This window comes from Neofelis nebulosa, chromosome 17 (assembly GCF_028018385.1).
Source record: "Neofelis nebulosa isolate mNeoNeb1 chromosome 17, mNeoNeb1.pri, whole genome shotgun sequence".
NCBI classification, from domain to species: Eukaryota; Metazoa; Chordata; class Mammalia; order Carnivora; family Felidae; genus Neofelis; species Neofelis nebulosa.
In genome coordinates this window covers 51,085,670-51,102,925 of record NC_080798.1, presented here as the reverse complement: position 1 = coordinate 51,102,925, position 17,256 = coordinate 51,085,670, and the positions used below count along the sequence as shown (strand labels likewise).

Genomic DNA, 17,256 nt, shown 5'->3' with positions numbered 1-17,256 from the left:
TCAGCAATACACAGGACAGCCCCCAATCATAACAGCCCGATGTTGGGATTGCCAAAGCTGGGAAACCCTGCTCTGGGAATATCTAGCAATGTCTGGAATAATATTCACTGATGTGAATCATTATTTCTGAGCTGTGTGACTCTTGGTTATTACTATACTCTTTTCTTTGACATTTATACATTTCTGGATACCTTAAAATTTTATAATGCCTATATCAATTAAGTCACTAATAGTTAATATTAAAACTATAAATAAAGGTATCCATGTATATAAAATTATCACAAGAGGATATTATTGCAGTCTTGAGAATTATCAGGATTCCTGGTCTCAGAAAAGGGGAAATCTTTTGAAAGCATTAGAGAGAATGTTCCCTCATATTTGTGAAGCTGCTTGAGCGTTAACTACTAGTGAGTAATAGAAGTCATCTCAAAAGAACAGAAAACAAACAAAATGGACAAAATATTTTTTTCTCCAACAAGTAGAAAGTATTTCAGTTTTATAAAGGTGCTGGATTATTAGAAGAGTAAAAATCAAAATTATTAATATTAAGTAAAATCATATATTCATTTGAAAGCACTTTCACTGCCCAAGTCCAAGTGTATTGATGAAAAATGGTTCAGACGGAACTAGATACTCCATGCACTATGTGATTTTTCAATTGGAATACATCTTTCAATAAAAGCTAAACTCTTTTCATTCAAAGTATATATTTGCACATCATTTAATTGCGGATACATCAAAACCCGATTCCTGTCTCTTTCAAATAATTCAAAGTTATAGGTTTCTTGAGCCATATATGACGGATCTTTCTCATTCTTTCACAAACTGCTATTTATTGATTATCTTTCATGTAACAGGTAATGGACTAGGTGCCAGGAACACAATAATAAATGAGCAATGGATCTGCTCTTGAGAGGCTCAAAAGTAATTAAAAGCCAGTATGAAAATATATCTCTGTAATTTGTTCAATATTCTTTGAAAGTATAAGGCCAAGTCCTCTAGAGACCTACTGAAGTCTTCACTGAGTGTGGAAAGTTCCAGTAAATGTTTCGCTTGGGGAGATTTTGCAGATGAAGGAAAGGAAATGAAAAGGCAGTGAAGCCAGATGCCATCAGAGGTCCATGAGTTTTCCCTCTGCCACAGGACCTGCAGAAGTAGGGAAAGGTCTCTGTAGATGTCCTCCTGACCTGTGTGTCAATACTGGATATCCACTCTTTCTCGTTAGCATTTGGGGAGAGTTCTGAAGACAGTGTAAGCACAGTGGGCATGCTCTCCAGTTAATTTTTATGCATGCCAAAGTTGAGGGATTACCAGTCAAGAAGACTTTGGATGGAACCTCAAAATGAGGATGTTCCCACTGCTTCTGGGAGAAAGGAAAGTATACGAGTAAGCCCTCTGACTAATTACAACCTATTAACCAGTAAACCCAGATGTTTTCCCATAATTCTTTCCTTTGACTCTTTTGCTTCTACAGTTAATAAAAGTTAGAAACATGTTCAGCAGGATTCTATGAGTGTCCTAGAGGACAACCGTGTTACTAAAACCTTGGCTGTTTTATGAATTTATTTCTGGTATTTTTTTTAATTGAAGTACAGTTGACATACAGTGTTACATGAGTTTCAGGAGTATGACATAGAGATTCGACAACCGTATATGTTACGCTGTGTTCACCACAAGTGTAGCTACCATCTGTCGCCATGCAACAATCCTACAATACCAGTGACTATATTCCCTATTCCGTCCCTTTTGTTCCCCTGATTTATTCATTCCATAATTAGAAGTCTGGTCCTCCAAATCCCCTTTAACCATTTCACCCATCGCCCACCTCTGCCCCTCTGGCAACCACGATTTTGTTCCCTGTATTTATGGGTCTGCTTCTGTTTTGTTTTGTTTTGGTTTTTAGATTCCACATACGACTGAAATCATATGGTGTTTGTCTATCTCAGGCTGACTTATTTCACTTAGCACAATACCCTCTAGGTCCATCCATGTTGTCGCAAGTGGCAAGATCTCATCTTTTTCATGGCTGACATATATACACTATATATATAATACTTAACATATACTGCTTCTTCCTTACCCCTTCATCTACTGATGGACATGTAAGCTGCTTCTATATCTTGCCTATTGTAAATAATGCTACAATAAACATAGGGATGCATATATCTTTTCAAATTACTGTTTTCATTTTCTTTAGGCAAATGCCCAGCAGCAGAATTGCTGGATCAAATGGTAACTCTATTTTTAATGTTTTGAGGAGCCTCAATACTGTTGTACACAGGTTGAACCAATGTACATTCCCACCAACGGTGTACAAGAGTTCAATGAACACTCGTTCAGTGAACAAGAGTTCCTGGCCAACACTTGTTATTTCTTATCTTTTTGATACTAACAATTCTGACAAGTATAAGGTGATAGCTCATTGTGTTTTGATTTTCATTTCCGTGATTAATGATATTGAGCATCTTTTCATATGTCTGTTGACCTTCTTTATATCTTCTTTAGGAAAATGCCTATTCCAGTCCTCTGCCCATTTTAATTGGATTATGCATTGAGTTGTGGAAGATTATTATATACTTTGGATATTACCCCTTATCAAATATATCATCTGCAAATATCTTCTCCCATTCAGTATCTTGCCTTTTTGTTTTGTTAATGGTTTTCTTTGATGTACAAAAGCTTTTTTAGTTTATTTTTGCTTTCGTTTCCCTTACCTGGGGAGACAAAGCTAGAAAAATGTTTCTAAAGCTGATGTCCAAGAGATTACTGCCTATGTTTTGTTTAAGGAGTTTTATAGTTTCATATCTCACATTCAGGCCTTTAATCCACTTTGAGTTTATTTTGTATATGGTGTAAGAAAGTGGTCAGGTTTCATTCTTTTGCATGTAGCTTTCCAGTTTTCCCAGCACCATTTGTTGAAGGGGTTGTCTTTTCTCCATTGTATATTCTTGCCTCCTTTCTTGTAGATTAAGTGTGGATTTATTTCAGGCTCTCTATTCTGATCCACTGATCTATGTGTCTATTTTTGTACCAGTACCACACTGTTTTTATTACTATACCTTTGTAGTATACTTGAAATCTGGGAGTGTGACACCTCCCACTTTGTTCTTCTTTCTCAAGATTGGTTTGGCTATTCAGGGTCTTTTGTGGTTTCATACAACTTTTAGAATTATTCTAGTTCTGTGAAAAATACTATTGGTATTATAATAGGGATTGCACTGAATCTGTATATTGCTTTGGTAGTATGGAGATTTTAATTATATTGATCCTTCCAATCCATGAGCATGGTATATATTTTCATTTGTTTGTGTTATCAATTTTTTTCATCAATGTCTTCTAGTTTTATGGTATTCTTTAGATAAACCAATTTTCAGTTATCATCCTTGGTTAAAAAAAATAATGTACCATTCTGGTGAGTGATGTTGATAATAAGAGAGGTTATCTATGTGTGTGGGCAGGGGATATAAAGCAATCTCCGTACTTGCCTTTCAATTTTGTTATAAACCTAAAAATTCTCTTTAAAAAAGAGCATTTAGTTCATACTAACATTTAGTCTTTTTTTTTTTTTGAGGGTTTTTTTTTTGGAGTCAGATGTATTGAAGGATAGTTTACATGAATAAAAATGACCCTTTATTTGTGTAGCAATTTTGATAGATGCATAAAGCCATGAAACCACCACCACACTCAAGATGTAGAACATGTCCTTAATCTGTTCCCCTTTGCAGAATTCCTCTCACCTTGAAGCTGTTGGCAATTGAAATCCTGTTTTCGTTCCCATGGTTTTGCCTTTTCCAAAATACCTTAGACACTGAATCATCCAGCATATATTTTAAGACTTCTTTTACTTAGCATAAAGTGCTTGAGATTCATTCACGTTATTGCATGTATCAATACTCCATTTCTTTTTAATGTTCAGTAGTATTCCGTTGTATAGAATGGCTACACCACAGTAAAATGGGAAACTTATTCATTCACTAGTTGATGGACATTTGGGTGGGTTCCAGTTTTAGGAGACTATGAATAGAGCCAGTATAAACCTTTACATACAGGTTTTTTTATGTCTCTTGTATATCTAAGAATGGAATTGCTGTATCATATGGTAAATGTGTGCTTAACCTATAAAAAAACAAAAACAAAAAAATCTGCCAAACTATCTTCCAAAGTGGCTGTAGCATTTTACATTTGCACCAGCAATGAGAGTTCCCGTTACTCTGAATCTTCACCAGAATTTGATACTGTCTGTTTTTTAAAAAATTTTATCAATTTTAACAGTTATATATTGATATCTCCTTATGGTATTATTTTACATTTTCCTAATGACTGAGGATATTGAGAATCTTTTTTTATTATTATTTTACATTTACTTATTTTTGATACAGAAAGACAGAGCACAAGTGGGGCAGGGGCAGAGATAGAAGGAGACAGAATCCAAAGCAGGCTCCAGGCTCTGAACTGTCAGCACAGAGCCTGACGCAGGGCTCAAACTCACAAACCGCAAGATCATCAGGACCTGAGTCGAAGGTGGACACGTAACCGACTGAGCCACCCAGGCGCCCCTTGAAAATCTTTTTATGTGCTTTTTGAAATCTGTATATTTTCTCTGATAAATGTGCAAATCTTTTGCCCATGTCTTAATCTGAATATTTTTTATTATTGACCCGTGAGAGTAATGTTCTTTCTATATCCTGGACACTAGGCTTTATCAGATATGTATTTTGTAAATATTTTCTCCCAGTTTGTGGCTTGTCTTTTCACTTTCTTAACAATGTCATTTTAAAAGTAGTTTTTAAATTCGATGAAATTTAATTTACCATTTTTAACAATTTTATGGATCATGCATTTGGTGTTGTATTTAAGAAATCTATGCCTAACTCAAAGTCACCAAGATTTTTTCCTATATTTTCTTAAAGAAGGTTATAGTTTGTGGGTTCACATTTAAGTATACGATTAGTTTTGAGTTATTTTTTGTACACAGTTTGAAGAATGGGTTGAGATTTTTGTTTGTTTTTGTTTTTTTTTCAAATGCCTTGTAATTATTCCAGCACTGTCTTAAATTGGACTGTCCTTTCTCCATTGAGTTGCTCTGGCAGCTTTTTCAAAAATGAATTGAATGTATATATTCTGGGCTCTCTGTTCTGTTTTATCAATCTATTTCTCTATCTTGATGTCAATATCACATTGTCTTTAATTCTACAGTTTTGTAACGTGTCTTAAAAAGTGTTAAGTCTCAAACTTGGTTTTTATTTCTCACAATGTTTTAGTTATTCTAGTTTCTTTGTGTTTTGGCACACAGTTTAGAAGAAGCTTGCCAATTTCTAAGAAGGGGAAAAAGAAAAGCACCTAATGGGTTTTGATTGGGATTGTAATGAACCTGTATATCAATTTTAGAAAAACTGACATCTTAACAATATCAAATCTTTCAATCCACAACTATTATAGCTCTCATTCCACAACTATTATATTTTTACTTAGTTCTTCTTTAATGATTTCTCATCAGTGTTATGTAATTTTGTTACATTTATGGCAAAGAATTTAATATTTTTGGTGCTACTATAAGAGGTATTTTAACATTTTAATTAACAGTTTTTATTAAGAAAATACAGAAATTTATTTTTGAATACTGACCTTGTATCCTGTGACCTTGCCAAAGTCACTTTAAAAAAAAGTTCTTACAGATTTCCTACCTAGAAATCCGTATCATTTATAAATGGAACATTTTATATCTTCCTTTCTGATCTATATGCCTTGAATTCCTTTTCATATTGCATATGCTAGGACCAACAGTATGATATTGAATCGGACAGGTGATAGCAGACATCTTTGCCTTGATCCTGATCTCAGAGGGAAAGCATTTTAAGTCCTTGGCTATTCAATATGATATTAGCTGTCAGATCTTCATAGATGCCTTTAATTTTTTTTTCTTTTTTTGAGAGAGAGCGCAGACAGGGGAGGGGCAGAGGGAGAGAGAGAGAATCTTAAGCAGGCTCCATGGCCAGTGTGGAGCCTGGGCTCAATCTCACAACCATGAGATCATGACCATGAGCTCAGGACCTGAGCCTAAATCAAGAGTCAGATGCTTAATGGCCTGAACCACCCAGGTGCCCCCATATATGCCTTTTAAAACACTGAGGATGTTCTCTTCAGTTCCTACTCTGCTTTTATCATAAATAGGATGTCAAATGCTGCCATTTACTTTTCACATAAATCTTCAAGAAATTTATTCCCATATTCATAAATAAATAAATTCGTAAGGACAATAGTATTTACTAAGTTTTGTGTCTGTAGCACAACGTTAAAGGCAGCTTTATCGTTCATACCTGTTGTGCTTTAAGACAAACACCTAACAATGTTACCTGTGCTTCTGGTATCAAACGACAATGGCAGCAGTCACGTGGAATTTCAGGACCACGTACATTTAAAAAAATAATCAAAGAAGGACTTGGAAAAAGACAACCTCAATTAATTAGGGGCAAGCTCATATTTGGTATCAATAGGTCTCAGAGTCATTTTTGTTTCTTTGTCCTGCCTTCTCAAGGCTTCTGTCCTCTTTCCTAGAAAAACATAGCTAGATAGAAAACTTTCAACATCTCTCATGTGTGTGATAAAACCAAAATGTCTATTTTTTTATACTCATTTTTCCGTTTTTCTGTCAAAGAAAATCTAAAAGTGCCTTTGTCTCAGTGAAGGGTACTAGAATTCTTACTGTCACAGCAGCTTTACTTAGATCACAAAGTCAGAGATCTTTCAACCTCCACTTTCACGCTTTCAGCCTCCACTCCCATCCAGATCATGCCGAATTTACCTCTTTCTCCGAGCCCCTCCCGTAAGTCCCATGCCAACAACTGCCTGGTTCAAGTCCTCATCATTTTTCCTTGTCTTACATCAAAGGTCACTTCGCTGGCCTTTAGATTTATAACTGGTCTTCATGTTTTCAATTGGATTGTGAAGATTAAGCTATTTCTTAGCCTTAAATTATTCAATATTCAGGTACTACTGCCTTCAGGATAGTGTCTGCATACCTTTCTTCTGCTTATCAGGCCCAGTGTGCATGATTCCATATCTAGAAGTCCCATATCTACCCAGTCTATCTCACTTGGAAAGAAAAATAAATGTGCCTAAGGCACTGCACCTTCGGGGGTGCAGATTTCCCATGTAGAGAAAGGGCGGGGGCATCCATTGTTCTGTAGCCATTGCTCTTCTGACTGAGAAAATAACGAGTCCCCCATGCAGAAAACAGTCCTGTGACGTTATGTGAGGATGAGCCTCAAGCCTAAAATAGATGTGCAAGAAGGCCAAGGAAACTCTCAATTACTATTTCATTTAAAAGTGAGAAATTATTTAGCAGGTCTCTAAATACTTAAATTGCTTGCAAATTCTTATTCCTAATGTTTTTCCTCCCTCTGCAGCCCCACGGTCAGAAAAGTTTAACGCTGTGGTTTCTCAACTTCAGTACTATTGACATTTTGGACCAGATCATTCCTTGTTGCAGATGGCTGTCTTGCACATTATAGGATATTTAGCAGTATTCCTGACCTCTCCCTCTAGATGCCAGTAGCACTCAACCCCCCGACAACTGTACCAGTCAAAAGTGTCTTCAGGTATTGCCAAATGTCCACCGAGGGGCAAACACTGCCTTGCATGGAAAACCTCTACTTTTCAGTGAAAAGTGCAGTGTGTTTTAAGTTCATGGCAGAAAGTCTGTGAGAAAGAAGCCCTCAGCGCCAGTGGTAGTGACGTGAGTCAAAGCAGACACCTTCCCGGGGACTGTGGCAAATGAAATAAGGGAGAGGGAGGAAGCCAGCCCAGGCCCCTGAAGGGTTAAGATGAGAGCCAGCAGGGAAAACTGTGTGTGAGGTGTAGAACAATTTCTCTGCAGTCACAAAATCATCGTACTTCCCTGGATGCGTCCTGAGTTTACAACCTCGTCTCTTTGCACATCATTTTTCTCTCCATGAAATATCCTATGTCTTCTTCATGTGATTGTGTGAGCCTACTGGCAGAACAGGAAGTAGAGATGCTTAAGATTGGGGATAGTAGGTATAATGGGAGACATTTTTTATAAGTATATATAAATTTTTATAGGCCAGTATCATTTTTGCTTTTTAACTAAGCAACTTCTGCTGTGTATCTCCATAAATCCACTGTGTGGTTAGATCGTCTCTTCCTCTGTCGAGCCCCTAGAATAAAACTTTATTTTAGGGTGTACTTTTAATGTAAATAAATATTTTTCCCATTTCCGTTTTAAGTCCTGGAAATAACTAAAGGCACAAACAATTAATGCACCAGTCTCCATACGTATGGATACATATACTCATTTCAATCCCTGCTGAAAAGAAATATTTTCTGTGAAACTATATTTGAATTTTAAAATTCTGCTTTAGAGTGCGAATACATTGAATACACAAAACAGCGTGTCCCATTGATTTAGAGTTGGACACACAAACTGGAAACAAAAATGAGATCAAAAGTTGAAATATGTTTGCCGAAACTGGCATTTGATTTCACCACGGGCCCAACAGGAGAAAACTCACATACATTCTCCACACTTTTATGCAGCACTGAGGCTTTCCCATATAGATAATGGCAGGTAGAAATTTAGGAATGCTGGGATGTGTTTACCAACCAATCAAACTGAGATGCTTAGTGGTTTCTTTCTCTTGGGATCTGAACAAGCCTTGCTGTCACAGCCTTTGTCGCAGGGCTTTAAACTTTATGAGGGTACGTTCTTTGTTGACCGACTGAAAGAAAGACTTCAAACACTGCTCATGCGGCGTCACAAGAGAAGTCTGATTAATTATTCTATGACAGAAACATGAGTCCTCAGTGACATCGGTTTCCCCAGATATGTTTACAGCACAATGCCACCACCACTTACTGTCTCCCCGGCAGAGTAGAGGCCCCAGTTTATAAGCTGCTTCTGAGTGCGGTCGGCCCGTGTCTGTAACCACGATCTTCCTTACTGGCAGGTGTTCTTTATAAGAAAGGAATCCAGTGTCATTGGTCCTAAAAAACAGTAACAACAACAAAAATCCTTAAAATTACAATTTGTAATTATAAAATAAGCAATAATCCTCACTACATTTCAAAGCCAAGGTATTCTGAGCTAAATCTGCACACACAAAAAAGCAAGGAAACAATTGCTCACTTAAGCGTATGAAAATACGGCCACGTTTTCGCGTCTCCTGCAGATTGACTATAGCTGGTGATTCTGAAATTCAGTTGAGCATTTTCTACCTTTTCAGTGGAATGGTTATGGCGAGATAATCACTTCATAATGTACAAAAGTATCAAATCACTACGATGCATAATATAATATAATATAATATAATATAATATAATATAATATAATATAATATGTATTGTATATATTAATATAATATTGTATAACGATTATACAATATACTATTGTATAATTAATATACATATTAATATAATACTGTATACCAATTATAATCCAACAGCAAAAAAGAATAGAAAACAAGTAAATTAATAAATAATTATATTTAGTATAATGACTGATATTGTGTTCTTAGTTCTACCATTTTGTTATTTGTTGCTTATTTTTTCCCATAGGATTTCCTGTATTTCTGCACCCTCTTTCCTAAATCTCTTGGCTAACTACGTATTCTTTGCATTCAATTTTATTTTTTACTCACTTTTGAGCTATATGTCTGTTTATAGTTTTTAATGTTTGCTTTATGGATCTTTACATGATGCATCTTTAATTCATCCACTTTACTTAGATTTTATGTTGTATTACTTAATATAAAATGTCAGAAGCTTACTACAGGATAATATTCTTAACCTCCCCCTACCCCCACCACACACACACCTGCTCCTTGTGTTACTGCTGTAATATAGTTTAAATCTAGGTGTTATAAATGTTATAATAAAATTAAACAGTAAATTTTAATTTACTTTTTTAATTAAAAAAAAAAGAACTTAAATGCTGGCTTTTATATTTCCTGACATAATCATGATTTCCAGTCTTCTTCGTTCCTTTCTGAAGATGAGTTTTCGTCTGGTATTATTTCTCTTTAGCCTGTAGCATTTCTGTTAGTATACTGTTACAGTGCAGTTGTGTTGGGAACAAATTCAGCATTTCCTTAATCTGAAAAGGACTTTATTTCACTTTCAGTTTTGAAATATCTATTTATTTAGTATAGAATTCTAGGTTGACATTGCTTTCTTTCTCAGCACATTAAAGAGATCATTCCATTGTCTTCTGACCTGTGCTTCTGATGAGGAGTCAGCCTTCTATCTCTCTGTTTTCCTGCATGGAATGCATTCCACCAGATCTGTCCAACCTGGCTGTTGCTTTTACAATATTTATCTTTATCATTTTTTTTTAGCAGCAATTTGAACAATAAACCAAGGTGTGTTCTTCTCTGTTTTTATTCTGCTTCAGATCCTCTGAGTTTCTGGAATCTGTACATTGATGTTGTATTAGTGATCTACCATGGCAGAACAAACTAGCCTAAAACTTCACGACTTAAAACAACATTTATGATCTATGTTTCCGTGTGTCAAGAATCTGGGCAGAGCTCAACAGGAGAGTCTGGCTCCGAGTCCCCTGCGCAGCTGCAACGAGAGTGTTGGCAAGGACTACGGCCATCTCAGTGCTTGACAGGGGAAGGATCCGCTTCCAAGCTCACTCATGTGGTTCGTCGTTGGCAGTAGTCTGCTCCTTGCCAGCGGATGGACTGAGGGCCCTGGCTCTTCACTGGTGTCGGTTGAGGGTCACCTTCAATTCCTTGCCATATGAGCCTCTCCCCAGGACAGCTCACGACACGGCAGATTGCTTCATCAAAACAGGAGTCGCAGGGGTGCCTGGGTGGCTCAGTCGGTTAAGCGTCCGACTTCGGCTCAGGTCACGATCTCGCGGTATGTGAGTTCGAGCCCCACGTCGGGCTCTGTGCTGACTGCTCAGAGCCTGGAGCCTGTTTCAGATTCTGTGTCTCCTTCTCTCTCTGACCCTCCCCCATTCATGCTCTGTCTCTCTCTGTCTCAAAAATAAATAAACGTTAAAAAAATTAAAAAAAACAAAACAAAACAGGAGTCGCAGAGAGAGTTGCAAGGAAATCAGAAATCATAGTTTTTTGTGACTCCATCTCAGAAGTGACTCTCCTCCCTTTGATCATATTCTATTTATTTAAAGCAAGTCACAAGGTCCAAGTGAAATGCCACTGAAATGTCCCTAGAGCTCGTTCAGTTTTCCAGGGGTAGCTCTCTGCTTGATTCCCAGAAACCTCCCCTGTGCATATGCGGTTCAGGGCAGTCGGGGCCCTGAGGGGAGTTGACAGAGTGAACTCTGCCCAGGTAGTTTTCTTCTTTCTGGGATTTCCACTCCCTCCTCAATTTTTAGTCATTTTGGCAGCCCTAAACTCTGTCCTCTGATACCTGGAGCCGAAAAAATCTAGTATTCCCTTGGAGTCCTCACCACCTCATGGCACGTGGTTTGGTGAGTGCCCTCATGCGAAAAAGCATATAAAATATAAACATCTATCTCACCCACTTGAATTCCTTCTTTCAAGGGTCAAAGTCCCCCAACCTTGGCAGTTTCTGCCTACATTTGGCTGCTCTCCACCTTCTTCAACTAGGTGCTTTTCTAAATATATTTCCAGAGATTATAAATGTGTCTAAGGAAGGTTAGCTCCATGCAAGCTACTTTACCAGGAGCAGAATTTAATACGAGAAATTTTAAAATCTTATTTTTAAAAATGACTTTTTTTGAGCGAGAGAGAAAGAGAGCACACAGGGTGGGGAGGGGCAGATGGGAGAGGGAGAGAGAGAGAATCTTCAGTAGCCTTCACACCCAGCACGGAGCCCAACGTGGGGCTCGATCCCACAACCCTGAGATCATGACCTGAACCGAAATCGAGTTGGACACGTGACAGACTGAGCCACACCAGGTGCCCCTAAAAATTATTTTTGACGAATAATATGTTACAGAGGCATTGGAGAAATTTGGTGATTAGGTTAGGTATGTTTCCTGGTAAGCACTGCTATTAACATTTTATTTGCACTTTAAGACACACTATTATTGTGTAGGCATTTTGTGTGTGTGTGTGTGTGTGTGTGTGTGTGCACGCGTGTGTGTGAAGGCAGTGAGGAAAAGAGTGCCCTCCACAGGAGGTAGATATTCTGAAAAACTGGAGTTTGAGCAAGAAAGACAATACTCTATGAAACATGTAACACTAAAAATATAATTGTGACTCCATGCAGAAACCTCCTTTTAGAGTATTCTAAAATAATCTTTTTTAAAATATAATGTAGCCTTGATGTTTGCCAAATAAATACACAGAGTATTCCATAATTCAAAACGTGAGCTCAATTAACAACGGACTGATTACTGAAATTAATGTAGATTCTGTAACCAAATCAATCACATTTACAGCCAAATTGACTATTAGTACTTTTAAAAATAATTCTTGGGGTACCTGGTTGGCTCAGTTAGTTGAGCCTCCGAGTTCAGCTCAGGTCATGGTATCACGGGTTCATGGGTTCGAGCCCCGCATCAGGCTCTGTGCTGACAGCTCAGAGCCTGGAGCCTGCTTCGGATTCTGTGTCTCCCTCCCTCTCCGCCCCTCTCCCACTCGCACTCTCTCTGACAAAAATAAATAAGTGTTAAAAAAATTTTTTTAGATAATTCTTATGTACAGATCCAGGTGCTTAGTGATGTAAGATACACATATGGAATGCTGAAATGCGAATAGGAAAATTTAAAAACCTTTCACTTCACAAATAAATAAAACCAATGTATATTTCAACTCTAGTCTCAAATATACTAAATATCTTTTCAAAATTTTCAAAGGCAAACATACACATAAGGCTTCTCTTCTACTTAAAACAATATTTCAGCCTTAGTTTTCAAATCCCTAAGTGTTTTAGATTTCCTTTTTTGAGGTATGATAAATAGACTATTAGTTCTTTGTGGCATGGTTTGTCCTTAAAAACAACTAAAGAGCTACATGTTCAAATAACTGTGAGACTTTCTAAGTTTACATGTTTAAAGGTTTTAGAGGTAGATTATTAAAGAACTGTGGTTCAGTAATTAATGGCTATAAATATATTTTGAAAATAATAGAATTCTTAACCACATTCAATTTAAAAATTTTTTTTTTCAACGTTTTTTATTTATTTTTGGGACAGAGAGAGACAGAGCATGAACGGGGGAGGGGCAGAGAGAGAGGGAGACACAGAATCGGAAACAGGCTCCAGGCTCTGAGCCATCAGCCCAGAGCCTGACGCGGGGCTCGAACTCACGGACCGTGAGATCGTGACCTGGCTGAAGTCGGCCGCTTAACCGACTGCGCCACCCAGGCGCCCCTACATTCAATTTTAAAAAGAATGATAATTGACTTACAATGAAGAGGAAACATGAAACAGATGTCTCTATTTCATCCTATTACAAAAATAAAATGTAATGATTTGTGGTGCATTTCTAAAAAACTCAAATAAAAAGGTACTGGTCTTCACATTTAGGATTCAAACTGATTGTAACACATTTCATCAAAACATACCTTTATCTAATTTCTTCACTGTACTAATTTGTTCAGTATCTGCCTCTCTCTGCTGTATGTTCTGAGTGATTCATTTCTAACAATAAACTTTATATCTGGGTGTCTGGGTGGCTCAGTCAGTTATGCGTCCGACTTCGGCTCAGGTCATGATCTCACGGTTCGTGAGTTTGACCCCTGCCTCGGGCTCTGCGCTGACAGCTCAGAACCTGGAGCCTGCTTTGGATTTTGTCTCTCCCTCCCTCTCTCTCTTTCTCTGGACCTCCTCCTCCCTCTCTCTCTTTCTCTCCCTCAAAAATAAATAAACATTAAATAAAAACAACTTTATTTTGCATAAGGAAATCACCATTCATTCCGGTCAGCGTCACAGTTGCAGTAATACTGAGAATCAATGCAGTTCCCTTCTAATCCACAAGTACACTTCTGAGGATCAGGCAAAGAACCTCCCCAGTACGTCTGTGTTTCATTGGTTCTTCCAACCCACCAACTCAGAGGGCGTCCATCTGAAAGATAAATGCGAGAAGTGTGACATCGGCTCTGGACCCCACAGCCTTCCAGGCCAGTCCATTCCCTTCCTTCCCAAATCAGTCAAAAGACTGAAGGCAGGAAAAGAAAGGCTGGTCTGATGTAATGATATTCCAAAGACTGCTACTGATGGCATTTCCTTAAGAAAGCTTTTAAAAAATATATTTTATTATTTAAGCTTAAATGGTCAATATATTTTTCTTCAAGTAGAAAAGAAACCAGTAGTTCCTTTTTAATTCAGGCATGACATTTAAAAATGTTTTGAGAGGAGTTCACATATGTAAGTTCTTTAAAAATAATTTCTGAAACAAGAAGGCATCAAAATATAAGCCACAGTAATTATGATATCAGAAGCAAAATTGATTTGAGATCATGAAATGCCCATTAAAACACTACAGAATGTTATGGAAAGTCAGCGGTTGATCTCAATACATTTATTCAACTAAAAATACATGAGCTGTTTATTTACATTAGGCATTGTATGGCACCCCCTCCTTATGATTTAGGATCTATTTGGAAGTATGTGGGTTTTTTTCTTCCATTTAATGGCTTGGCTATTTATTTGGAGACTACAGAAATAACACTGAAAGATCTTTATGACTGAAGCAAACACTACACTCAAAAACAAAGTTTCCCTTAGCCAAGTGCATTGCTTTCTATGATGAATGTTCAGCTTCCAGCTCCTTCTCAGAGTTACGACTAAACATGATGCCAAAGAACTAGCACAAAGAATAGACAGAACATTCAGGTGAGGAATGCAGGCAATCTGTCTTAGCAAAAAACAATAGGTAGTGAGGAAACATCATAGTCATTTGAGAATCAGGGCATGAGAAGAATGTGACATCAAATCAGCTCCTCAAAGTTGTTAGATCATTTCTCTGTTGACTTTCAAAACTTTTAAGTTACTGCCATGAGCCCTATTGAAAATATGGGACTTATAGTAATTTCTCCCTCATTTACAAATGTCAATGCTCGTAACAACTTACTATTTGATTAAACCTCTACTAATGCTGACAACCTCTCTCCCAGTGTTCCTTTCCATACCAGCACATACCATGCGAAAAAACCCAAGTGAACTGGAAGTTTGTGTTATGGATAAAGACATTAAAATCAAGGTTTTTCATTTTTTTTAACTGCATGATTAACTTAACCATCTTGAAACATTTAATAGGTATATTCCAATATACTGCTTAAACATTATGTGTTCATAGATTAAAAAGAAAATAAATTATTCCTAAATATTGAATAATATTTTCACCGATCTTCCTTGAAACCACTGAATGTTTTAAAGTACCAAGGACATGCAGTTCCCTTTAAGACTTTTTCAAGTGTCCTGAAGAATTTAAATAAGTATAGGAAAGAATGAAGAAAGTCATGAGAAATTTTCTAAGTGAAAAACTAAAAACTATAAAATATCAGTGATCATGGTAGGACATTCCCCTTCCCATAGTTAAAATCCCAAATGACCTGAGTATCCACATTGATCATCTTTTCAATGTGCTGAGTCATAGCTCCACAGCTTGCAGAAAATTTATTTTCATACACATCCCACTTTATTCATCCACAGTTATGGCACCATTATTACTTAAAACTGCTCTACCTGATCTGAAACTGTAAACTTAACTTATCTGACACCACCTTCCTGTTCTTCCCCGTGTATTTCTCATTGTGAACTTAAACTCCACATTGTTCTATTTTCCTTTTTTTTATGTTTATATATTTATTTATTTGAGAGAAAGAGAGAGAGAATTTGTGGGGGAGGGGCAGAGAGAGAGAGGGAATGAGACAAATACTCCGAAGCAGGCTCTGTTTTGTTCAGCGCAGAGCCCGAGGCGGGGCTCGAACCCACGAAGGGTGAGATCATGACCTGAGCTGTCAGTTGCCCAACCAACTGAGCCACCCAGGCGCCCCTGTTCTCTCTATTTTCAAACTCAAGTTCATTCCATATGAGTTCTTGGGTGATGGACCTGACGAAAATCTGTGTATGTAACAAGCATCATCACCCTTTGTTCTACAGCCTTTTCTTTACTAGTGGCTCTCAAGCCTGGCTGCAACACCCAGATGCATGGGCACCACTGGCCATGAAGGGAGGGGTTCCTTCACACTCTATACTGTCCTCTTTACTTTGGGTGGTGCTTGCTCGCCAACCCCTTGGGGATTTTGTTTTCTGTTTCTTCCAGAGTTGGGCTGATTTGTGACTTCGATGCTTATCTTCCCTTTTGTCTTTCTTTTCTAGTTAGGCAACTCAGTTCATTTTGTTGCATCTCATTCATTTATCCTTCCATAAATAAGGTTCTCATTCTTCTTAGATTACACTTCCATATTTGCTTATCTATGTTTTTAGATTCTAAGCATCAATGAACAATCAGCTGCATACTAAACTGCTACGTGAACTATAACCGTGATGCACCAGAGAGCTGAAAAGAGAGGAGCTCACTTCAGGCACTCTGTATGTGCTGTGCTATGTCATCCGATCATTGCCACACCCTGTGAGGTTGGTATCACTGGCCCCATGTCATAGAAGAGAAAGATTCATCTATCCAAGCTCTAAACCTAATCAAGAAGAGCCCTGGAATTTGAACCCACATCTCTCCCTGCCTTTAAGTCTTATGCTCTTTGCACTGTAACTATTTGATGGTCATTCACAAATGGGATTGAGGTTTCAGAGGGGGGTAAGGTGTGAGAGGAGACCAGCAAGATGGGAAGGGCTGGTGGGGGTAAATGACCAAACGAGGACATTCTGAAATAGAGGAAGGAGCAAAAGGAGGAGAGGGTGTGAAGCCAGTCATAAGGGAAAGAATAATCTGGTTGTATTACGTGGGTGGACAGTAAGTAGAAGAGCCGCTTAACTAGAAGCAACAAGTTCAAATGTCATCCCGAGAGTTCAAAATCTTGGGGCACCTGGGTGGCTCAGTCAGTCAAGCATCCGATTCTTGATTTCCGCTCAGGTCACGATCTCAAGGTTTTGCGAGTTTGAGCCCCAACTGGGGCTCTGTGCTGACTCTGCAGAGCCTGTTTGGGATTCTCTCTCTCTCTCTCTCTCTCTCTCTCTCTCTCTCTCTGTCTCTGTCTCTCTGTCCCTCCCCAGCTCCCAGCTTGCATTCTCTCTCAAAATAAATAAATGAACTTAAAAAAAAAGGGTTCAAAATCTTTCTGCTGACCCATTTGACATATGACATTCACATATGAAATGCATGTCTTTTAAAATTGT

At 37.8% G+C, this 17,256-nt stretch overlaps 1 protein-coding gene across 5 annotated transcripts in view; it reads right to left on the bottom strand.

The window, feature by feature from the left end:
• Positions 1–17,256, bottom strand: part of CNTNAP4 (contactin associated protein family member 4) — a 253,966-nt gene that overhangs the window by 47,928 nt on the left and 188,782 nt on the right. For all 5 annotated transcript variants that reach the window (XM_058706376.1, XM_058706373.1, XM_058706374.1 and 2 more), the window contains 2 exons: positions 13,867–14,023; positions 8,876–9,003 (listed from right to left, as the gene is read on the bottom strand). In XM_058706376.1, the coding sequence (XP_058562359.1) occupies positions 8,876–9,003; positions 13,867–14,023 (285 nt within the window). The remainder of the gene's footprint in view (positions 1–8,875; positions 9,004–13,866; positions 14,024–17,256) is intronic.